At 36.9% G+C, this 25,614-nt stretch overlaps 1 protein-coding gene across 7 annotated transcripts in view; it reads left to right on the top strand.

Moving 5' to 3' along the window:
* The first annotated feature begins 1,009 nt into the window (after positions 1-1,009).
* Positions 1,010-25,614, top strand: part of PAPOLA (poly(A) polymerase alpha) — a 40,893-nt gene continuing 16,288 nt past the window's right edge. For 2 of the 7 annotated variants that reach the window (XM_084522263.1, XM_084522262.1), the window contains exons 1-12: positions 1,168-1,304; positions 10,647-10,817; positions 11,420-11,486; positions 12,643-12,724; positions 13,202-13,311; positions 15,141-15,194; positions 17,243-17,354; positions 18,486-18,575; positions 18,671-18,809; positions 19,991-20,063; positions 21,509-21,629; positions 22,556-22,640. In XM_084522263.1, the coding sequence (XP_084378389.1) occupies positions 1,297-1,304; positions 10,647-10,817; positions 11,420-11,486; positions 12,643-12,724; positions 13,202-13,311; positions 15,141-15,194; positions 17,243-17,354; positions 18,486-18,575; positions 18,671-18,809; positions 19,991-20,063; positions 21,509-21,629; positions 22,556-22,640 (1,112 nt within the window). In that variant the 5' untranslated portion in view covers positions 1,168-1,296. Of the gene's footprint in view, positions 1,305-1,930; positions 2,019-10,646; positions 10,818-11,419; positions 11,487-12,642; positions 12,725-13,201; positions 13,312-15,140; positions 15,195-17,242; positions 17,355-18,485; positions 18,576-18,670; positions 18,810-19,990; positions 20,064-21,508; positions 21,630-22,555; positions 22,641-25,614 lie in introns of those variants that run through there. The other 5 variants (XM_084522266.1, XM_084522264.1, XM_084522265.1 and 2 more) reach the window with 5 other exon arrangements.

A 25,614-nucleotide genomic window follows, 5' to 3' on the forward strand; every position in this document is an offset into this window, starting at 1 on the left:
AAAACAAAAAGACAAGGACTGGTTGGGAGAAAGAGGAAAAAAGGAGAAAGAACTGTGAAAGTAGTGATAACAAATTGCACCTCTTTTACCAGTTATAGTATTTAAATTTTAGATGTATTAATTTCCGAGGTGCTTATTCAGATATATTACTATTTTTACAAAGAAACAGTCCCCTTTTGGCTGTTTTCGACCAGTCGCACAGTCAAGGCAGTGATGATAGCCCTAAGAGAGTTCAGGACTACTATCTCCTACACTAAAGGAACATTTCTTGGGCATGTGGAGTTCCTGTATGCTGCCAGTCCATGTTACTACTTATCACGTGAGGCAACTGAAGATGAAATAACTGGTAATTTTAGAGAAATTTGTAGGTTGAGTGCTACTTTTTCAGACCAAAGATGAAAATCGGACAGTAAAAAAGGAGGTAAAATAGGCCTTTAGTGTAGTTGCTGTTAATATATGTATTTTTCTAAGAAGAAACTTTTCTGAGTAGATATGTGAAGTGTGAGAATTTTTAAGTTTTTGAAATCGGCGTGGTCTCCTTTTGGCAGAGCTTTCGAAACACCTATTAGAAAACAAACTCCCAGCTCCGCGTACGGCCAAAAAAAAAAAAAGCCTGCTGCGGCTGACCACGACCCACATTGCCCCAGGCCGCGGGGCTGCCCCTGGGACCCCAAGCGGCCCCCACATGCCCGGGTCTGCTCCCGCCGCCCCCGTTTCCATGGCGACCGCAGGCCGCGCTCTGCCCCCCTCCCCTCGGGGCCCGTGCCCGCCGCCAGCAGCGCGAACCGCCGGCCCCGCCCCTTCCCGCCGCGCGCACGCGCCCCCTCAGAGCCGTTAGCGCTTTGTTTTCAAACCCCCGCGCGGCGCCACGCGGCGGAACTACGACTCCCGGTACGCTCCGCGGCGCCGCGGCTTCTTGCGCAGGCGCGGACGAGTCAGCGTGCGCGGCGTGCGGGGGTGGCCGCGGCGCTGCGTGGGCCCCCCCCCCCGTTCTAGAACGTCGCTGTGGTAGCGCCCGGGCGCCATGTTAGAAGGCCGGAGGGGAAGAGGAAAGTGAAGCGGCGGCGGCCGGGCCCAGCAGCGGCTCTGCGCTCCCGGCCGGCCCGCGGCCCGGCCCTGCCATGCTCGCGGCTCCCGCTGCCCGGCGGGACGAGTGAGCGGCCCCCAGGCGGCGGCGGCGGCGGCCTCGGCGGTGGGGGAGGACGAGGAGCAAGAGGAGGAGGCAGAAGGGGAAGACGCGGCGGTGGTGGTGGTGGCGGCGGCGGAGGAGGAGGAGGAGGAGGAGCCGGAGAGACGATGCCGTTGTAAGTCGGGCGCCGGCCGGGCGCCTCGCCTCAGCCTGCCCCGCGGCCCCGTTACCCCTTCCCGCCCCCGTCGGGTGCCGCAGTGCGAGGCCGCACGGCCCCGGGGCCCCCCTCCTCCCCTGCGGGTGCCGGACCCGGGGGGGTGCCGAGGCGGCCCCCGCCTTGTGGCGGCCCCCTCACGGTGGGGCCGGCTGCGGGGCGCCCCTCAGAGAGCGCAAGGCGCGCGGTTCGCCCCGGCCGCCAAGCGCGGACCTTGTTTTATTGCACACACATCTTTTTCCCTCCCAAACCTGCCGGCGCAGCCTCCCCCATGCGAGCGCGTTTCCTCAGGCGCCGGCAGTGAGGCGGTCCCGGCCGAGCCCGCTGCCCTTGCCAGCCCCCCTCCCCGGTGCCGGGTGACTCCGAAACGCCCGGGCACCTCGCCGCCAGGCCGCCGGCCGGCAGCGCCCCCTGGCCGGCAGCGCCCAGCCCGGCCGCCGTGCCCCCTGCGAGCGGCCGCTCCGCCGCCGGGGCTGCCCCCCCAAGGCAGGGGCCTGCCGCCCGCCTGCGGGAACGCGGGGAGACGCAGCCCCGGCCTGGCTTCTGCGCCGGTTTCCTTTCCCCCACCTCTTCCTGTTTTTATTTTTTCTCGCGGACGTTCTGACGGCTCCGGGTGGATTATAGAAAACTCCTTAGTTCCGTAGTCCACGATGGTAATATTTCGTTTATACCTCAGTAAGTCGAGGGAAGCAGCTATGGGTAATGGGTTAAGTAGGCTTTAGGAATCAGGTATGTTTACGCTCTGAGCTTTTTGGGGGGAGGAGGGAGAAGGTAGCATGGGGACATTGAAAGAGAAATACAAAGAACTTGGAATTATTACATGCGCTGTTGGTTTACATATGCAGACGTCATGTGAAGAATAGCCCAGTTTGCCTGGTGCGCTTGTTTTATTAAATCTAAAATACTGCTATATTAGTCGCAGTGCAGATAATGTGGGACAAGCTTAAGAGTTTGTGGCAAAAACAACACAGTAGGTGAATGTCATAAGGAAAATGGTTATGCCAAGTAGTTTCCAAGGCTTTTGTAACAAGAATTGAATGTATTTATAAATAAACTTTGCACATGTTCATTATGGCAATGAAAAATTGCCAGAAACTATGGCAGTGAAAATTTACCAGAAATGGACTTTGAAGTTAGCTGCTTTTTTTTTTGGCTTCAGGAAAATGGGAGGGTACTTATTCTGTCTGCTTTCATTTGTAGTTTATTGTGTTGTGTCTACATAAGTTCCAAATGCTTCATAACAGCATTCAAAGTTTGTGCTACTTCTGATGAATAAATTGCGTTCCTCATCATAATGGTCTTCAACTTTGAAAAGTTTGGAATGATTTATTATTCTTAAAGTAGCTAGGTGTTTATGATAACTTAACTAGAAACTCTTAAGTAACATTGTGTAGTTGTAGCTGCAGTGATGCATTACTATTTTCACCATAAACATTACTTAGCAACTGTACTAATACAAAAAAGTTTATTTTAGCTAGAAAAACAGAAGCTTTCTTGGGTTTTTCATTTGTTTTGTCATCTGTATGTTTGTGGAACAACCGGCTTCATATTATTCAGTCAAGACTTCAAAACAAATGCTGTAATGCTAGTAAGCTGTAATGCTGGTAATGTTAGTTCTAGAGTTTCTGAAGAGATACCTCTGACTTAAATTAAGAGTATTGGATGTTTACAGTATTTTTTAAAAAAAAAGGGGGGGGGGGTCATAGGAAGTTACTTGTTTGCGTAATTCTTTCCAGGATCTTTTTCTGCTTGATGCTTGTATACTTCTGTATGATAACCTTCTGAATAAGGGTAGAACAACCAACTCTGGTCCCATTATCACTGCCATGCTTTCAGGGTGGCAAGCAACTTAAGGGATGTCTTGAAAGACATTTTCTTTTAGGGGTGGTGTGTGCTATTGACAGGCCAAGTCAGAGCTGACCTCCCACACAACCAGCAACTGTCATCAGTCTGTACTTCAAAAGCTTTCAGAGTTCTCAAGAGGTGTACAACAGTGGTCGTGCTGAGCTGTCTGTGTATAAATATTCTCTTAGCAGTATGGTACAAAACAGTAAAAACAAGCAAATTATTTATATACAAGGCACTTGAGTAGTAAGAAAGCAAACTCAGGCTCTGGTGATGCTGATAACTAGTGTTTTGGAAAAGTCCTTTTGTGATTAATAAAAATACTAAGTATATACCAGAAACTTACATGAGTGCTTATCATGGTTCTCATTAATCTGCATGATGAGATAGCTGCATCAAGAAAAACTCTTTAACTTTATATAACTTCATATTAAAAAAACAACAAACTTTTTGGAAACAAAATGAGTATTTCTTCTGTTGTAGAGAGATATTTTAGTGAACTGTTAGATACAGAGTACTTGTTCCTGAGCATTATTAAACCAAGCTGCTAGGGAGGAGCAAAGCTCACTAAGGTGTTGATGTGCTTCAGGTAGGGCTAGATCTGCAGAAAGGCTACTGACTCTGTGAAGCGGTAGCTATGCTTTTGTGAATGAATGGTGCAGCCTCTTTATGTAACCTGGGCCTCTCTGACCCTCCAAGCAGAGGAATAGCAGTATGAATCTGTTTCTTGTTAAACTGCTGATGGTAGTGCACTTGCTTCTCTGCTGAACTTCTGCATCTGCTGAAATCTCTGCTGAAGACTTTTTTAACCAGAAGTGAAAAAGTTCAGAGTCAGATACCTGAATGTTGAAGTTCCATACGTGCTATGAAAGTTTTAAAGTTTTGGTGGTATTGGTAACTGCCATACAACAGGTTTGGAATGTCGTTAGTGGTCCCCTTTTTTTTTTTTTTTTTCCTCTCAGTCTATTGTAGGCAGCCAAACTTAAAAGAAATCTTCAGAAGTGAAAATGTTTTCTTTTGCTGACCTTTGGGTTAATGCAAAATCATTGTTTTGCTGACTTAAGTGACTGTCAGTTTTATGCCAGAAGAAGTATGAGACCATTTAAAATGATTTTCAGTGATTGGGGTTAGATAAACGGTGTGTTTCTCAACAAAGCTAAGATTTTTATAGACTGTATTTTGGAAGGAATTAAGTTATTACTAACTACAGAGCACTGGACTTACTTCAGAGGAACAGTTGCCATAATCGACAGTGATAGCTTTATTAATCAAGAATAAATTAATGTAATAACCTCTACTGAAGATGAGTTTGATGTAGTAGAGAGGGAAATGTGGCAAATATACAAGGTATTGTGATAGCTTTCAGTCTTCTACTGTCACTCCAAAAAAGTCTGAGTTCTCGCTTGGGGACCTGCTGGAAACCCAGCTGCTTTGGGCTGAGCGAATTTCACCTTGGAGGCAAGTTTCACATGGGTGGCAATTTTCACCTCTTAACATTGAAACATTTCATCCAACTTGTAGTTCTTTGCTTGGTACTTCCTGTTATCTTCTGACTCAACCTTACTGAATTTCTTAAATGACTACCTCTGGAGTATTTTGTTCCCAGAACAGCAATCAATCTTGGTTTTGGTTCAAGTGCTGCCTGCAGAGTTCAGTAAAAGTTTCTTCTGTTTAAACTTGGGAAACTTCTGAAATTGTTGTTAGTAAGAATGCAGTGGATGGGTGTGTGTCTGGACATGCTGTTTCTACTATTCTTCTGTACAAAGACTGTCCCAAACAGAAGAGCCAGAGGGGACTTAGGAATGAGTCAAAGGTTAGCAGAAATTGAATACTCTTCCTTTTGCCACAGTTGCCATCTCTTCCATAGTTCTGTTGCTTGTCATTTCTCCAAAACACATGGTCAGGTCTGTTTCAGGTGACTTGAACATACCACGCCAGCAATTTTGACACTTTTTTTTGCTAGATATTAAAATCCTACCCAGGAAGGGCAGCTGTCTTAACTTAAAATGCAACTTCACACGTAACCAATTTGTACAGACTTCGTTCAGAGTTTTCCTTTACTTCTGGAATTGTGTGTAGTGATTATTACGTTAGCATTAAGCCAGAAACTTTCATCTGAACTTGCCATTTAGCCCTTGATGGAGAAGACTTCAAAATAGACAAAACCCTCAAAACACTCTGAAACCTAACACAGCAGAGCTTGAGCTTTGTGAATTTCCCTTCAGTTGCTTGACCAGATGGTGGGATGGCCAGTATTGCTCCAGAAATCTGGTGTAGGTGTCACCATGGCATTTGACTGGTGTGGTCAGTAGAGGCAAATAGAGAGGACAGTTACTGAGATTCTGTAAGTTGTGTGTTTATATCAGGAGGAAAGGCTGAATGAGGCAGAGGTCCTGACTGAAGTTAGATGTTTAAAGTTAGCATCCTGTGGGCTCTCGACACTATTTTAAGAAAGAGAAACCATAGGCTTTTTAAATGTCTTCATCAGTGCTGGCTTACTGCACGTGTCAGTCTGGACAAACTTCATCCATAGCTTAGATTTAGTAATATATGCAGTGGAAGGGATTTTTGTGTGAATGATTTACTTAGCACACATTTACGTGAGTTAAGTCTTGGGTGATTTTGATCTATTTAAGGATAGATTACAGTTCTGTTACAATTTGTTAAAAATTGGGCATTGTTTTTTAAGATTCCAGTTGTTCTTGTTGCCTTTTATTTCCGTTGAGGATTCCAAATTGCAAGAGTGATGTTTGGGTAATGTGATGCTGATCGCAGCTATGTTCTCTTTGCAGTAAGAAGCGTGCAGTCTCAATTCAGATAATGCGTTACCAGTAGAAATGTGGTAGAATACTGGTAGTAAAGAGGAAGAAGTGCTTAAAAAAAAAAAAAAAGTTTGCTCAAACTTGACGAAAGCGGTGTTGAGATTATTCCAGCAGTTGAGATAAAATGCAAAGAACACCCTCATTTAAATCTTTTTCTTTTATTTTTGGAGGGAAGCATGCTTGAAAAAATTTAGTGATTCTTATTTGTTCTGTGGTATATGGAGTAAGGTTCTAGTATTGCTAGAGATGATGTAATAGCATAGTAATGAAAAATGCTGACCTCTTAGTTAATGTGTGGTACGGTGTTTTATGTATGTATAGATGCACACACCTGTCTGCTCTATTTTCAGGTAACATGGATGTGTTTTCATGGTGTCGCCCGATCTTTCAAAAGATAAAAAGTCTCTTACACCCTTATTTTTTCTTCCACTCCTTCAATCTGTTGTACAATGGCTTAAGCAGTGGCCATATTACCAGGATCTGTTCTTTTTAATTAAGTAGTTATCAGTAACTACATACGAAGATTCAACCCACCAAAGCTTTGGGTTCTGAAGGAGGTAAAAAAAAAAAAGTCTTTTAGGTATGCAGCTGTAAACTTAGTAGAGACTATAATATAACTGTGTGTGTGTGAGGGCACTTAGTGTGGGGAAAAAAACACATCACAGGTACATTTCCCGGAGAGTTTGAGACTAATTCATGTTTACCATGAGGTGTTGCATCACAGCACTTGAAAACCACTGTAGCTGGTGTTGAGTTTACTGATGTTTAATCTGTCTGAAGAGCGGGCACTCTTCAGACATTCAGGTCAAAACAAAGCAAGAACAATAGTGTGCTAAATTTACCTCAAAGACCTTTTCTACAACTTTGTTTTGTATTGAGCTCTTGGCAGGTAGTTTACATTTATAGTAATGTAAAAGCAAGGTCTGTGCGTGTTTATGGGGTTAACTAGATACAAAGCCTCAAGCTAACTGTATATTATTCTTCTCGATGATCTTAAAAGTTTTGTCTCCTTAAAATAAGTGAGTACAGTTCTAAGCATGGTTTGATCTCTCTGATTTACCCCGCTTTTGTTAGGACTGAGTAGTTGGGATGGGACTTTCTGTTGTATTTCAGTACTCTTTGCTTTTTGTTAATGCTTAACTTCAATGACTAGCAGATTTGACTAGCCTTCCCACCCCCATCCGAGGGACTTAACTTCCCTAATCCTCTCAGCTAGGAGGATAGCAGTGATGCATGCTTACCTGTCCTTTTCTTCTGAGTTAATTCAGTAGTTTAAACCAGGAGATTCTGAAAGTGATACTTCATAATACAGCACAGGTGAAAACTGGAATGTACTTCTGTCTTTCTGTCTTTTCAAGGGGGAAGATATTAGAATAATCTTCTTTTTTTTTTAAAGCAACTCTAAGACCATTAGCGGTTATGGGCATGTAGCATGTAAATGCAACATTAAAGTTAGAAAAAAGCAGTTGATTCTGATGTCTGTTTTTCTATTATAATTATTTTTTCATCTATAAAGCTGCTAGTAAAATGCTTTATTTGAAATTTCTTGGTTTCATGAGTGGCTATGCCTTTAAATCTTGTCTTGTAATTCTGAAGATTTGCTGCTGTTTAAACGGATAAATACGGATTGCATAGGACAGGTTACCTTACTGTATTAAAATCACTTCAGGATACAAACTTCCTAAGTTGAATACTATTCATATGTACTTTAAAAAAAAAAAAAAAAAAAAGGCATTTGGTATGTTTGGGAAAAGGTAGAATAGCCTTAACTTCGGTAGGTGTAAATGGAGGGCTCGGTCAGCATTAGTGATTTCAGGAATCTACTTTATTGGTTCAATATCAAGAGTGATTTTTTTTTAATCTAGGAATAGTTTTTGCTAGGCTAGGTTTTGTCAGCCTTTTCAATGAAGTCTAGTATACAATTATGGATGGGTGAAATGTGGTGAGTCTATCAGGGAATAGTTATGCAAATAAAACTAAAATACTATTGCTTTAGCTTACTGGTTTACAAACATTAAATTAACTTAGTTTTCAAATGTTGTAGTTGATTATTTTTTTTCAAATTAACAATTGGCAAAAGAGGGGAGAAATTGTAGTTCAAATACACCTGACTGCTTTGTAATACAGTTAAAAGATTCATAATGTGTAAGGGATGTTCAGGTATTGAAAACTTTTTTTTTTCATGACTGCTTTTCTTGTAGCAACCTAGTGACTGAAGGTACTGTTCTTGTTGACATCCTTGAAAAGATTATTTCAAAAAAGAGAGAAATTTGTACTGGGTTCCCTTGTCCTTACTATGGTTTACTCTTTTATATAACTCATCTTAACATTTTTTTTTTTTTTTAATTTTATTTTTTTATTTTATTTTTTTCAAAAATGGTTCACGCAAGGTCCTAAAGTCTATATGATTTGTTCAGCTGCTACTAAGTTCTTCACTAGGTGATTAAAGCTTCTTAGCTGAAGGAAGCCTTGTCAAATAATGTTCTCAGACATGATTTCTTGGGATTTGACTTACGTACAGTTTCTAGTATTTTTTTTCCTGCTTTGCCTTTTTATTCTTTTACTAACAGACAGTTGTACTGGGCAAATCATATTAGGAACCGCTTGGCGAGAAACTTGTTGTAAATGATAATGTAAGATAAAATACTAAAACTTAGAACAATTTTTAAGTGAGCTTAACTTGTGGAAAAACACCTTACATTTTGTTGATTTTGGTTAATTTTATTAGTTAAGATGCTCTTATGAATATTCAGGAACGAGGAATAAGGTCCTAAGCAGATGATGACCACAGATCATTATGGAAGTGAAAATGAAGTTGTGCGCTAAAAAAAATTGTAGTGTCATAGAAACAGTCCTTCTGTGTAAGAATAAAGGACTGATAATACAGTAATGTACTGGGAATGGGGTATTTGCTGAGGATAAAACTTTGACAGAAGTGGTCAGCCTCCATTGCTGAACACAGAGCAATCTTTTTAGGCTTCATGAAGATTGAAAGAGACCAAATCGATAGATAATACAGCTTTTACCTAAGTAGAATGAATAATTGAATTTGGGGGAAAATGTATCAAATGTCTAATCTGAATTAAAATTATTACAGTGTTAACTTGTACATTTGGTATTAAATGCAAGCTTTATACTGTTGAGAGTGAGCTTGTGTAGCAAGAGTATAACATGTACTGGAGATGAAACACAAGCATTACTTTAACTTGAAGGTAGTGCTTTAGTTGTTGAAAAGGCTTTTTAATAGCTGTTGATATAATGGTTATGTTTCTTGTGATGTACTTTGAAGGGGTTATAATGTTGGTCTCCTAAGAACTGATTAAGAAACAAGTCTGTTTCGTATTCTTTTAATGAGAAAGTTCTTTTCAGTACACTTAAACAGTGATTTGTTACTTTCAAGAATAACAGGTGGGGGAATAATACATATAATTTGGAGGAAAGTTGTCAATATATCAATATAAAAATAGTATTTATTGCTGCAAGTAACCTTTGGAGCCATTTTAATACAGATTTAGGTAGTATATTCTACATCTGAAGTATATAAGTGGGAAGATTACTGAGTGTTCTTACAGATAAAATTTGGCTATTAGAGACGATAAGATTATTTCTGCAATATTAAGAACAGTTCTTAAACAGCTTTTTTTGCAAGTCTTTTAACATGGTGCTTAGGGATATGGTTTAGTGGGTGATGCTGGTGGGGGGAGGGGGGAAATGGTTGGACCAGATGATCATGGAGGTCTTTTCAAACCTTTATGATTCTACGACTATTGATTCAGAAAGTTCTAACTATGTGAGTGTAGCATGTAATAATCAGAATCTAAACACTGATGTTCCAGAGAAGCAAGTTCCGTTTTGAAATATTCAGAATTACTAGCTTTAAAGCTCCACTGCTCTGAAAATTAGGCTGTATTTAACTGTGATTGTCACAAACTAATCTATAGCCATTATGAAAAACTGTGTGGCTGTTTGGGTGCCCAGGATGCTGATCTAGGAAAGCTGTTCCTAGATTTTATAGCAAGATGATACCCTCACTTCCATGTTTATGTTGAAGCTCTTCTGCTTGTGCTCTTGTGCCCTCTCACAACCTTGAAATATGAGGAGTTGAATTGAGAGTGCTGCCTTTCTGCTTGAGGTTTGGCTCATAACTCTTTGCATAGCTTGAAAAGATGGTCTTCAAAGGTCCCTTCCAGCCCAAAACACACAATGATTCAATGAATTGAGGATGTATCTTGTGTTGTAACAAAATTGAGACGTCATAAATTCCTCTAAATCATCCTGTAATGTAATGATAGCCAGATGAGAAGTCAGCTTAAAAGTAGCTTATTCTAGTACTTCTAGTATGATGCTCTTGCTCAAAATATGTTAGAGCCTCCTTAGGTGAATATTTGCTGTGTGAAGTCAGCTGATATAGATCATGTTTCATAGCAACTTGTGACCCTGTAATCAGTATTCAGAGTTGGAGAAAAGTAACAGTCCTTAATAACACCTATTTAACACAGATTGGTCTGGGATGTGGCTGCTAACAGGAGGTTTAACTTTTTTTTCCCCCCTTTATTATGTGTGTCTTGTTTGCTACTTGGATGAGAATAAATTTATTTGTTCCTGATAGTAACTTTTATCTAATTGCCTTTATTAGTCCCGTTACAACCCAGGGATCACAAACACAGCAACTACAGAAGCATTATGGCATTACCTCACCTATCAGTTTAGCTGCCCCCAAGGAGTTTGACTGCATGCTTACCCAGAAATTAATCGAAACCCTAAAGCCCTATGGTGTATTTGAAGAGGAAGAAGAACTGCAGCGCAGGTGAGTAAATGCTCTATAAGTGGTTTTCTCATACCTCTGCATTCATGCAGCTAACTACTGAACCCTGAGCATGTTTGTGTTCTTTCAGGTGCTTTTTTAGAAAGCTTGGTGAAATACTAAGCTTCTTCCCTTAAGAGGAGTACCTCAGTACATAGTCATTAAAATAGCCCTTAATTTTAGGAGTTTGGCTTGCCATTTTTTTTAAATTGTTTTAGTGGCCCTTGCTCTTGATTTTTGTTATTTTTAAGCTTTCTAGAGCTTTTTGCTGTCAGTACTGCTGCTTACTGTTCTTTTAGTTTCATGTATTGAATCAATTGAGGTTTTGTTTTGAAAGTGAATAGAAGCCATTTACCTGAAATATATGTAGGCCTTGCATGCTTTCATTTCTTCTCAGCTTAAATTTCTTCAATGCCTTTGAAGAGGAAAAAATAGTCTGAATGTTGTGAGTGACTTTGTTTCAGTGTATATATAGAGACAAGATCTGTAATTAGATCTGCAATGTTGTTCAACTTGATTCATTGTGTGATGATGATCAGTGTCTTAAAAATAATGTTAGTTTGCTCTTAAGTTCATAGTTTATGATTCTGCTGTTTTATCAATAGGATTCTAATTTTGGGAAAACTAAATAACCTGGTAAAGGAGTGGATACGGGAAATCAGTGAAAGCAAGGTATGGATGTATTTTACATGACATTGTTCAGATTAAGATTGCTGTAGGAAGTTAATTTCAGTTCATGTTCCTGGTATAAATGTGATGAATCATAGGTTTGGAGATCAAATTAGGAAAACAAGTACAACCTTTGGTTCCAGGCAACATTGTAACTTTAAAGTAAATCTTAGTCAAAGAGAAACTTTGAGAAGAGGAGTGAGAAAATAGCATGAAAGTTCATGGTAGTTGTAACAGTAATTTTCAGTTGTTCTCTCCTCCACTTAGGTAGAAGTACAACTCAACTTTGTCAAAATTTGTTTACTACTATGTCAATTACATGCTTACGTGGCTTGCTTTTGTGAATTAATCCTAGATCTTAAAATGAATTTATTGCGAATTTATGGTACTTGGCCCTTTTTCTTTAACATCAATTTTAGAAGTTCTTTTCCTGTAATGCTATTTTATTTTACTGAAATAATGATTACAGTAAATTTAAAGTTTCACTGAAAGCAAGCTGGATTAGTCTTTTCCTTCCCATTTTTGTAACCAATATAGACTTCCTGTTCTGAAATGCTAATTGTCTTTGGCCACAGTGCTATGATGACAAGAGTTCTTTAAAGGTGCAAATCCAGGAACTTAAGTATCTTTATGCTAGTAAATATAACTAAATATTTTTATCACAAAATAAACACCTCTCCTCAAAACAACCTTTAAAGAAGAATGTAGGATCTTACAGATGGCTCTGAGAGTAATTTAATAAACGTTGATACAGAAAATAGCATGTTTCTGCTGCTCCAAATTAGAATCTATCATCAATTTCAAAGTCAGCATAAAGTGTGCGAGTGTTAAGAAGAATCTGTTCAACATTCATATCTTAAATCTTCTGCTCCTAAAGTGTAGAACTACTCAAAGTTACTGAGATTGAAGTGATAGTAGTTCCCAAATGGCAAAACTACTTCTGTCTTTACTAAGATTATTTCAGTAATCACTGTACCTTAAAGGCTATGAATCAGAAACAATATATGTAAGGAGTGAATTGCTACTCAAAACAGCGTTAATCTTTAACAACATAAATTGAAAGAAAGGAAAAGAAAGGAATATCTTTTTGTATATGAAGTTGTGTGTGTCACTATAATCTGCTAAGAGAAAAATAACGAATTTTATCTGCTCCATCTAGAATCTTCCACAGTCTGTAATAGAAAATGTTGGAGGAAAAATTTTTACATTTGGATCCTATAGATTAGGGGTTCATACAAAAGGTAAAATTTACTTTTATTATAAAAATGGTTGTGCCAAGCTAATACATCTAAATGTCATGCTTAAGTAACAAAACTTACTGTATTTTTGTGGTGGTATTAGAGTTTTGTCAGCTATCGCTAGTCTTCATTCTAAATAAAATAAATCGGTTCTTGTTGGGGGTGGGAAGCAGACAAGAAAGTTGGAAGTTGTTTTGTTTTTTTTTAAAGTTGCATACTTGGCTTCTTGTGGTTTGTTCTTTGAAAGTTACTACAAATGAAAAATTGAAGGATGTATGCATGCATTCAGTGTGTTTAATGGCATGAACATTTTTCTTTAATTTGTTTTCATTTAGTGTCTTTTCTTAGGAGCTGCTACAGGAAGAGAAATGAAATGTTCTGTTTTTGTTTAAAAAATAAATACATAAAAATTCTGGCTATTGCTGGCATTTTGTGTGTGTAAAGTGTAAGTAACCTGCTTGTGTTAATAAACGCTTCCAGGTGCTGATATTGATGCCCTATGTGTTGCACCAAGACATGTTGAAAGAAGTGATTTTTTCACATCGTTTTATGAAAAACTGAAACAACAAGAAGAAGTAAAAGATTTGAGGGTATGTGAATGGCCTGATACAACCAGCTGGAGTGAGGATGCTGAAAAGTTAAAAGTGCAAGATGATTCCTGAAATAAGTAACTTTGCTGTTAAGGCTTGCAGTGGATATTTAGTTAACTTGTAACAAAACCTATCAACATAGTTGAAATAAGTAGAGATTCTTCCAAATTTTCTGTGTCCTATTACTTGATACGGTTGTTTGAAAATCTGGATCGCAGAATAATCTGGTAGCACTGTATTAGTGTTGCAAAATTTCTGTTTGTACTATGTAGCAGGAGGCAGGTGCAAACATGTTTGGTCCCGATCCCTTTCAGGCTAAGTTTTGTTGAAGTTTTTAAAAACAGTAGCACAACAATACACTTCATAATTTCTTCCTTATATAAATCACCACTGTGATTGATACTAACCAGATCTATATTGGCTGTCAGCTGTCCACCTGAACATGGAGGTTACATTTTTTAGATGCTTGTGCAAGATTTTCATCAGGTGGAAAGATGAAGATTTTTTCTCTTGTGTTCATGAATGACAAGCCTCCGTAGATTAGTTTAAATCTTAGTAGTGTTAATTTAGAATAAAATTTCTCATTTGGAATTTGTTCTTCTTAAATGAAGATAATTGCTGGTAAATACTAAACATTTTTTGGTTTAGTCCTGCCGTGTCCTGAAATTGAGGTGCCTCTGCAGCATTGTCTCAATGCATCCCATAGTAACTCTTTCTAGTGTAAACATCTGGTGGCAATACTATATGTACTGAAACTACTGTTCAGAATATTTTATTATCTGAATGCTTTTTTAGTAATCTTTAAATCCACATGCTATAATCAAGAGGATTCTGCCTTTCAGATTTCCTATTAACTTTGCTATAAACTCTTAATAATGATTCAATGTAATGTAGCTGACTTAGCAGCAAGGGAGATCAGAACATGTTTGCTATTCAGTGTGGCTCTGCATTGATGTCAATAACTTTTAGGTCAGTCTTAACACTTTAAATTAGTCCAGCTAAGTCTTAAAAAGTTTTCTTTGTGGAACCTTGACTTTATTACTGGTTGCTCTAGTGAGTGAGTCTAAGAGACTTACAAACTTTAAATTGTTAGGATGTATCCTGCCAACTAGTAGACTAAGATTGTAGAGTGGAGTTGTCTTCTCCGTTTAAGAACTGGAACGTTCTCTTAGAACTGTGCTAGCCTCTGGAAGTTCCTAATGTTTGTTATTGGAAGTAAGCAATGTACTTTGATTTTACAAAAGCAGTGCTCTGCAGATTTGCATCTAGTTCAGGTGCTCAGTTTGGGAAGGTGGTATTCCTAGCTGATTACAGAACAGTTACCAAGTTCCATAGTTTTATCACAGATACTGTTGGTTCAACTAAACTTTGTTAATGACTGCAAGAAAAGATGATTGTTTATCAGGTGAATATGGTTGTCTTCTTGTCATTTCTTGTAAAATACTGACAGCAGAAACAATACAAATAAGATGCCTGTTAGAATAAGAATTCCCATAGGTTAGCTTTAGAATATGTAGAGATGCTGTGGGGTGGAAAAAGAGTCCTACCAGTGTAGTGAGGAAAAAAATTTGGTCTTGAGGTAACACCGTCGCAACTGGCTGGTAGGAGTTTTGTTTATAATTTTTATCTAGGAAGCTGTGGTACATAGTAGATCAGTGTTTACTGCGTAAATCCTCATTGGTAGAAAAAGACAGCTGACAAATCAAACTGAAAGCAGAGGAAAAACATCTATGTAAATAGTGTTTCATAATGATTGTTCAGATCTCCTATCTATTGCTTGTAAATGTTCTTCTCTATACTGAAAATAAAATACAACTTTTTTTCCCCAGGCTGTTGAAGAAGCTTTTGTCCCAGTTATTAAACTTTGTTTTGATGGAATAGAGGTAAAGATCTTTTATGTTTTATTTTATTTTGTTAGACTGTGGTTAAAACAACGATTTCAGGATTTCCATAATTAATATTTATGAATACAAATGCTATTAAAGTGACAATCCTAAATTCACATTCAAGTGATTGACAGCAGTCCTTGGCTGTGTGAGACTTTGAGACTAAAGTAAGTCTTTCTTGATCTGCTTAAAGCTGCATGAACATCTACCTGTTCTTTCTTTTACCCTCTTGTATTGATGAGTTTACTGACATGTAGAGTACAGCATTAGCACTATTGAAGACTTAATATTTAATAGAAATGACGTATAAATGTGGCTTCAGTAATTTTTTGGCTATTAACGGTTAACTGCCCAAACCTTAAATTCAGATTCGCTTTAATATGTTGTACTGTAGGCGGATCTCACAAATGTACCGCTGAAGGGAAGTTAGGTAGCCACTTCACCCTATTTCTTCATGCTTATGTTAACACATGACCAAAATTATTGTTTCTGTCCAATTTGTCTGTAGCCTGACGGATTTGTTTGTTTGGAATGATAATCATGCTTAACATTTTTACTACTTTGGGACAAGTTACTAAGAAAACAGGAACATTTCTTTCAAAAAATACTCCATAAATCTTTTTCAGACCATCTTACAGTCAACATGTCATCTTGGTGACAAGACCAAAAAAAAAAAAGAACTGTTCATGTACATGGTTATGTACTATATTAACCACTAGCTGGTGGGTATACGAAGGAAACTTCCCAGTGGGAAAGAAGTCCTGTGTTAGCTATCTGATACAGACAATTTGAAAAGTAGTTATACGTAGGTGTAGCATTGTACACAAGACTGGAGAGCTCCTTCTCTCCCAGTCTCAGTTGGATCTCAGCCTTGCAATTATAATGATCCTTAGGGTATTGGTAATTTCTGAGTCTCAGGAAGATGATGAACCACCTCCTTCACCCTGATCATTCCTGCTTATTTGTATTTTCACTAACATTTGTTTAAGATGACACTTAGCCAGAGAGATGTACTTACTCTCAAATTAGAGAGATGCACAGAGATACGTGATAGCATGCAGTAAGCTAGCCTGTGACTTTTAATTTGTCAGCTACTTTATTGCTGTCTGTGTATTAGGTTTGTGTTGTATATTAGGAACTTTTTTTTTTTTCCTGGAGAATTTGTTTTCTGTTTACCTATCTTAGTTATTCATAATAAATACTGAAAGTTGTCATAGGCGTTCTTTGGTATGCCTGTTATTTGCATGTTTTTTAATCATTTACATTTAAGCCAGTCTTCTCTTGTTTTCCCTTTCCCTGAAATTCAAAATACAAGCTGAAATAGGGGAATGAAAGGATTATCTCCTATAAGACTTAGTAGTATTTTGCTCCATTGTAGTAATTCATAAACGATGGGCTGTGATGGCTTAGGTTTATGACTCAAGACTTAATCCATATTGCTGACAGTGCATTAAATAATTCTTTTGTCTTGAACAAATTTATGATAAGGGTTCTTTTTGTATGCAAGTGTTGTTAGGCCACAGTTTCTGATGTTTGTGTTGGAAGATTGTTTTTCTTTTGTAATCCAGGCAAAAGATACCAAGAGTTATTCCCTTTTGTAAAGAAAACCTAAGATCTCAGGAAAAAAAGGTTTTAGTCATGTGGTGATCCTGTCAGATAAATTACAGATTTTTCTGCTGATGCTAGTAGTAATATATGCATTGAAGTTTTTGATTTTCTTTTTTGCATTCCTGAGCTAGAAGTGATGCTTTTTCCTAAAAGATTTTTATTTACATTAACAAGGGGCATAGTTCTTATGTGCTGGTTCTGTATTGATCTTGATAAGTATTTTATCATCTTGGAATAGGAGTTGTAAGATAAATGAAGTGTCTAAAAGTGATTCTTTAACATCTGTGAGTGGTATTCGTGTGTATTGTTTAAAGAGATTAGTTGTACTAGAAAGTGCATTGTTCTTACTATTAGTAAACTTGATGAAAATGAACTACAAAACTAACTTTACAGAAAAAAATGGGTTTATCTCATGTTTTATTTCTTTTTTTTTTAAGATTGATATTTTGTTCGCAAGATTAGCACTGCAAACTATACCTGAGGACTTAGACCTCCGAGATGATAGCCTACTTAAAAATTTAGACATTAGATGCATACGAAGTCTTAATGGTATGTATTTGTGTATAAATTTTGTCAAAACTTTTAATAAGTATCCTAGATTATTTGATGTAGCAGTTGAGATGTGTACTTGACTGAAAATACCGTGACTCTGTGTTGGAGTTTATATCGTTTTGTACAGGAGAGTTGTTTGTATGGACTGATTTTTATAAAGCCTAACTTTTTAATTGGGTAATAAATGGTGTTCCCTAGAAACTAACGGGACTGCGAGATTTTAGTGTGGGGCACTACATATTTCTATAAAGAAAGAAAATTGATACAAATTTTGTTATATATGTTATAAAATTTGTATGTATTTTAGTATGCATAGATGTGTACAGAATTGCTTTGAGGATACAGAATTAACTAGGGATTCAAAATACTGTCAACTTGAGGTCAGATCTCTAGTAGTTTACAAACTTGAGTAACTTTTTTCTATGATACAAAGCTTAAAAATTGCTATTTTTGTGGGCAAGGGTAGGGGCTCCAGCCTATGTGCAGCTTGCTGGGGAGGAGAGAGGAACCCATGTTATATATCACTGGTTTCAGTACAAAGTTGAAAACTTGATAATCTCAAGTAAATGAAAACTGCACATTCTTGGCAACTGGGTGGTAAGATAACAGCAGCTCCTGTTGTTTTGTGAAATTCATCTTTGTGCAGTCTCTAGAATTCATGTTTGCCGTTTCACTTTGCAGGGAACTCCTATTCCTATATAAGAGTATTTTCTTGCAGTCAGCTCTCTGCGACTATTAACTGTTAACAACTATTTATTCTTGGTTTTAAAAAATGACTAAAGGAAGTAATATAGTCACCTACGATGTTATTCTTAAGCTTGAAAACTTTCTGTTGAAGTCAATACAATTTAGGTCCAAAAACTGTTCCATTTGGCCCGTTTTCATACACTCAAGCAAAGCTATGACTTTAAACTTCCAAGATTTCTGTGCTGAAGTAAAATGAGGGGGGGAAAGATGATGAAATGACAATATGTTTTCAGATTCAAAACAACAGTGATCAAAATACCAAATAAGAAAGCTTCTAGTATGGTGATTTAAAGTTTGATAGCTTTGAAGGTGGGAGAGGATAAACCAGCAAAAAAAAACACCCTTGAGACAGGCAATGTAACAGATTCTTTCTTTTGGCAGGTTGCCGGGTAACCGATGAAATTCTGCATCTAGTACCAAACATTGACAACTTCAGGTTAACACTGAGAGCTATCAAACTGTGGGCAAAACGTAAGCAGTTTTATTCCAAAATTCGCAAAGCTTTCATTTACTCTTATGGTTGCTGATAACTCTCTCCTTTTGTCTTTTTCCTTCTCGATTCACAGGCCACAACATCTATTCCAATATACTAGGTTTCCTTGGCGGTGTTTCCTGGGCTATGCTAGTAGCAAGAACTTGCCAGCTTTATCCAAATGCAATAGCATCAACTCTTGTACATAAATTTTTCTTGGTATTTTCTAAATGGTATGTTTTTTTAAATTTAGATTCCGCTAAAATAAAATTGTTTTGTAGACACTAAATTTTAGTCCTGTTTTTATGGTACCTTTTTCAGCTGTTACCAGATTAAGTCAATAGTTACAAGCATTGTTCTTGCTGCCAGAAAGTTGCTAGCTTGGGTTTTTCAATAAAAGTCATCCAACATGTCTTGTTCTTAAAGTATCCAAAACAAAAAATCTTAGTTTTAAATTGCTCTTTTAAATTATTTATTGTGACACAGTGTTGCTCTCCAGATAAGATTCTTATATAGTTCTAGATAAGAACAAGCACCCAAAAATACGAAGTCTTTTAACATTCAGATATTGGAATGCTGGGGAAGGGAGGTGTATCAGCAGCAGGTTTAGGCATGTATTCCTCATGAGACTTCACGAGACATGGATTTTTAGAATCATTGTACCAAATTGTGGCTTTATTTCAAGTACAGTGTTTTTTTCCTTCTTACTGTGAAGATAATTTCCACCGTTTCACTATTCATAGGTTTTATAGCCTTTTTGAGAGTCCTAGCATTGAGTAATATCTTGCCATGCTAAGCTGATAAAGAGAAACTGGTTGCATTGGAAGCATTAATGTACAAATACCAACAGGTGGATTAACTTCTGCTCTTCATAAGAAAGGTGGTTTAATTCATGGCAGTAGAGAACAAAAGTATTACCTTTTTTGTTGGTTTTAGTGTGTCATTCAGCATGGTTTATTTATTTTACAATCTGGTTTGGAAATTGCTTTCTTATTTTATTCTGAACTCTTTGTAATGTTCCTAAAACACTATGATCATGCTAGCTGTTTTTGTAGTTTGTCCATGAAATGGCTTGCATGAAAATTGACCCAATATCAATCTTTATTGAGGAATTTATTTAGGTATTCCTATAGGAATTTATAGGAGTCGATGTTAGTTACCTAAGCCACTGGTTGCAAAGCTCAGAACGAAAGAAAGTTCATTGCTCTAATGTCCTAGAGAAGTTACTTACAGCTGTTTTGTCCTTCAGCACTACGTTATTTAAAGAACTATAGTTAGACCAGCTTAGTCTTGAGGAAATGATGCTTTACCATGAGAACAGAGTTAAGAAGGGTCACATTCAAAAAATATTGTTGTTTGAACATACGTGGTTGTATCCAGTAGTCTTATTCAGTGCTACAATCTTTTTGAACAGGGAATGGCCAAATCCAGTGCTATTGAAACAGCCAGAAGAATGCAATCTTAATTTGCCTGTATGGGACCCAAGGGTTAGTGTATTATTTTTTCCCCTATAAGTCACATGTACAGTAAATTCAGTTGCTTAAAGAGTACTAGGTGAGCTTCATTTTAGTTTATTTATATTTTGGTTTTATGTCATTATAGTAGCCTCTAATTCTTCTGAGTATGGAACAAAGCTTTATTTTGTAAACTGACCACTTGAAGCACACTTGCTAAACAGTGTACTTTTTAATTCAACTTCTTCAGTAGGTGATCTTAAGTATTCAGCACTAGATAAATGCCTTAACAGCAATGCGTTTTCGAAAAGTCGCTTACCTTGAAGCTGTTTGCTGTCATAGTTAAAACCTATTAATAGTTAAAACCTATTACTTTTGCAAGTATACTGAATTAACTTAAGTGCAACAGTCACAGTTGGATAGGTTCACTTCTACGTAATAAATGTAATGCCTTTTTCGTTTTGGACCCAAGAAGATGGTAACTTGAAGTCTTCAGTTGTTTTTAATGCTATTTATAATATTCATCTCTATCATTATAGCACCTATATTAAGGACACTGTATATTAATATCTTCAGGTAGTCAAAGGAATATCTTGCTACAGACATACAGTTAATATTTTGACATTTCAGTTGGGCAATAGTGTGGAGGTATTTAGTGCTGTTTTACCAATTATGCAATAATTGGTGTTCAGTTTACCTTTTTGGGGGAAATGGTGTAAGCACCAGAGGTTGAGTTGCATATGACCTTTAGTCCTTTCCATCTGCTATTCTGGTTGACAGAAGTCCACATTTAAATAATGTGAGACGAAGATGAAAAACTGTTCTTAATTCGAACTGTTACTGCTGGGTTTGAGGTCAGTGTGTGATGTTACAGAACTGTCTGTGTAGTTAAAGTGGGACAAGTCATCAATGGGGCTTTATCTTTAATTTGCCATCTACAAGATTACTACCCTAACACTATTTTAAATGTATTTTGTGTGTGTTGTCCCCCTTTTTTTTTTTTTGTTTCCCACGTGCTGTTTAATAAAATACATTAATGCAAGTCTTGCTTCTCTCAGGATGCCTAGAGCCTCTCTTCTTAGGCTGGCTCTTTATTTTCCATAGTCTTAAAGAAATAAAGTATAGAATACATTTCACAAAGTCTGAAAAGAGTCATTCCTCTGAAGGTATTTGTGTGGTGATAAGGTTTCCTTGTTTTGACATGATCACAAGGTGGTTTCTATTAAAGAGAGAGAAGTGGTTCTGTTAAGTTGGTATTTCTTGACTTGATGTGCTTACAGGTTATGGTCCTCCCACAACACCTGTGTGAAAGCATTGTCCTTGTATTCTAAACTTTCTCTGAACTATTCGTAAATTTGCTTGGTCTACAAACTAAGGTGTCTTAGAACTTAAGACTCGATTTTAGCAAAGGGAGAAATCCAAATTTGTTAACTCATGTGTATGCTTGAAGAAAACTGATTGGCTGTTGTTATATGTAGGTAAACCCCAGTGATAGGTACCATCTTATGCCTATAATTACACCAGCATACCCACAGCAGAACTCTACCTACAATGTGTCCGTTTCCACACGGATGGTCATGGTTGAGGAATTTAAACAAGGTAAGTATTATCTTATGCTCTCTATATAAATGTATTCAAAAAGATATAAAATAGTTCCATTGTGGGTATGCTTGAGGGTGGGGGAGGAAGGATATTAAATAACCTCTTAACATGAGAATTTTTTTGAGAGAGGTAGAATTTAGTCTTATGCCTATGTGGCTTAAAGTTCTAAATTCTGTGGAGGGAGTTCTACAGATCTTTCACTTTTAGAAACTGAGGGTAATTAATTAGTGCCTTGTGCTCTGAAACTCATAATTACAGTCCAATGTCTTTTGTTTTTTAGATTTATTTTAGTGGCTTTAGGTTGTGTCCTGCCACATAGAAGATAAATGTAATAATCCCACTTAATGACAGTTACTAATCTTAATATAAGACAATATACTTGCTCAGAATCCCTTAGTTTATTTTAGTAATCTACTTTGATAATTATAGTAGATAAAAGACAATGTAGTCAAAGCAAGGAGTAGACTTGATGCAGAGGGTGACTCCCAGTATCTCCTGCAGACTGTGCAGTGGCTTGTCTTCTCATTGTTTCTTTGCCCCATTGTACAACATTTCTGTGAGAGTATATTGAGTACTGCAAGGAAAAAATTGCAACCTTTTTTTTGGATTGAGACACATAAGATTAAAGATAAAGATAAAGAGATATGGAGAATAAAGATAAGATAAAGAGCTGTGTACCCTACAAAGGAAAAATGTCTGTATTCTTCAGTCTGATCAGTGAATATTACATTTCTGAATGTATTTTACGGAGTTTAAAAAAAAAAAAAAGAAAGACTTATTGATAAATTAGTTTGAATTGAAGGGGGAAAATTATCTATAATAGTATTTGTTAATAAACTGTTTTTATATGGGTATAAAACTGCCTTTTTTTTTTTTTTTTTTTTTTTTTTTTAAAGAAACTTAAATGTGTTTTTATAATTTAGGTCTTGCTATCACAGATGAAATTTTGCTGAGTAAGGCAGAGTGGTCCAAACTTTTTGAAGCTCCAAACTTCTTTCAAAAGTACAAGTATGTATTTTATGGCATGGCAGAATATTAAGTTTTATCAGTTACAATATGTAATGATGCTCTGTAGCACAGGATCTTAAATATACATACAAATGACTTCCAAAAAGTGTTTTGTTAGACTATACAGAGGAGTGAACGTGCTATTCTTCTATTACAAAATGACTAATTTAATCAAATAACTTTTCTGTCTTCAGTGTGTAATTCAGAATCCTATTAGTCCATGACGAGATATTTAGAATTTCACTAGTTAACTATAGGATTGGTATGCTACCAGTAAAAATGAAGATATATTAATTGGTTTGACCAGCAGAAGAGTTACTTTAATGCTTTCAGTAAGTATTCTAAAAAAGGGTCTTGGCTCCCAGGAAACAAGATCTTAAAAGAACTAATTCTGGAGGTCAATGTGTAAGGTGAATACATACTTGAAACTGTGTGTTTTCTTCTGTCAATACAGACAACAGTTCACTCTTATAATAAAGATTTTTGCAATTGTGTTGACTAACTGCCAGATGTACTAGTTATTACTAGACTTTTTTCGTTAAAGCGTAAGGCTTTTGGCTCATATTAATACACTTTCACATCTAGCTTCTCTAATTTTGTCATGTTTCTACAATAAGGGGAATACTGAAGTTCACACCATATTTTTAGGGTTTCTAGTAATATGCTTGTGGGGCAGAAGCTTGTTAAATGTATATTGACTTGCTGAAAGCTGTATTTTTTATAATAAATTTGAATTATTAAAATATGGACTACATCTTCTTTGCCCTCAGTTGAAATTGGAGACCCATTTTTCTTGACTCAAGATCAAATATATTTTACAGTTGTTTCTGTGTTGGGTGGTTGGTTATGTACTAATCTAAAAAAAGATTGAAATATACAGTTCCCCCATTAAAAGAGACTGATGACCTTCATAATGTGTCTGTGTTTTGTTTCTATACTTTTTGCATGATAAAAGCTTTAAAACATTTGGATGGATTTTATTTTGTACCTTGAAGGTTAAGTTTGAAAATGCTTAAAAGGGCACTGTAAAGTTATTTTTAGAAGTTAGAAATGGGCTGCAGACAAGTCAGTTTGTGCTAAAGACACTGCTAATATGTTCCCTACTACATTTTTTTTTAATTTCAAAACTAGGAAAAAATAGGAAACAGTGTTATTTGACATAATCTCCATTTTAATAGAGTTTGTGTACAAGCTGTTGCAGCCATTTTATCAGAGCAATAAAAGTTTTTTTGCCCACATTGATTATCCAGGTTTTGTATGTTTTGCTCAAAGTATCTTTGCTTTTTTCCCCATTTTTCTTTTTTAAAACTGTGAATGGTATTAAGGAGCCTGCTTTAATTTAAATTACTCAAGATTTCCTGTTACATCATAGTAAGTTAATTTAAAGAGTAGACTAATTAAAAAAATAGTTGTATGCAGTTGACAATGTGCATTAAATATGGCTTTATTGGTCAAACCTCCATCAGAAAGCTAGATGTTTTGTGTTTTTTTCTATCCCCCTTCACCTCTCTTCCTATTTAAATTGTATATATCATTGACTTGTTCCTGCTGAAATTCAAAGCAGTGTGTAGTGTTCTGCTGGATAAGAGAAGACCTCAACCTTGCATTAACATAACTTCTTAAAGTGTTTATTTCCTTAAAGCTTAGATTTAGTAGTCTCAGTGTCAGTTAGTTGCTAAACATCTATGTTGACTGTAAATAATTTTGTTTTATTGGCCCTGTTTAAAATAAGCAAACTTGAAGGATGTGTGTGGCTAAGGAAATCCGGAGGCTACTGCATATCTGCATTGAAAGAATTTATTGTAGATTAGGAAAACCTTTTTCATTTTTTTTAATGTCAACAATTACTTGGAGTTAGGAAGTTGTAATGTATTATCTCCCCTTTATCGGGTTTAAAATCTGCAGATGGTGGTAAAACAATGACAACATATACTTGCATTTTTACAGGGAAATGACAGGAATGATTTCAGACAAAATACTGCTAAAGAAAAGTTACAGGAAAATGAAATGATTAGAAATTAAAACCAAGAGGACAGTGTGATGATGAGAGAAATAACATTCGTTTAATGAGCTCTAGCCTATTGTTTCTCTGTTAAAAAGACATGTCCTTCTAAATAGATGAATATAAACATACCTTTAAAAAGGTACTTAGAATATTTGTCTTGATAGGACTTAAATTATCCAGTGCTTTAGTGAAGGTGTAAATCCTGGGAACCTTAATGCAGATAAACTTGAATAAACAAGATCGTGTGCCCTCAGGCTTTTCAGAACAGAGTATGACTTAAAATATGCATTTTTGTAGGTCCAGGTGTTTTATAAGACAATTACATAATATCTACATTTGTTTTTTCATAAAACAATGCTAACAGGGAGATGGTGGGAGGGAAGAAGCAGCAGTTTCTTTTAAAAATGAATACTTCAAAATAATACTACGTATACTGATGTAATTTAAACACCGTTCAGATGGAAACTCAGCTTCAAAATAGTTTTTTCTTTATCATGAAGTAATGGATACTTCTGTGTTAGACATACTTTTTGTGATAAAATTGGAAATGAAGAACTGATAACTAATCTTGCCTTTGTAAAATTTACCAATGAGACCTTGAGCCCTTGTTTAATACAAGCCTTTATGCACCTTTATGGACCTTGAAGTATGTATTCAAAGTACAAGCTGCTTTAAAGTTGCCTTACTGGAAGTGGAAGTAACAGATTTCCAGTGATTAATTCCCCCTCAGCACAGTTAAACAAATCTGTGTTTGCTGTGCTGGAGGTGGGAATTAAATATTATTATTTTTCAATTAAATATTACAGCCAGCATTACCTGAGCAAAAATATAAAATAATTACTCTCATAATTAAGGCTTAGTTTATTATTTATTTTTTTTTAAGGAGCTTACCAGCTAGTTGAGACTTAAACACCAAATCCATGCAATGTTTTTTGAAGTTTTTTAGTAGTTTGTTTTTAAGTGCAGTTT

The sequence above is a fragment of the Aythya ferina genome (assembly GCF_964211825.1).
Source record: "Aythya ferina genome assembly, chromosome: 5".
Classification (NCBI taxonomy): domain Eukaryota; kingdom Metazoa; phylum Chordata; class Aves; order Anseriformes; family Anatidae; genus Aythya; species Aythya ferina.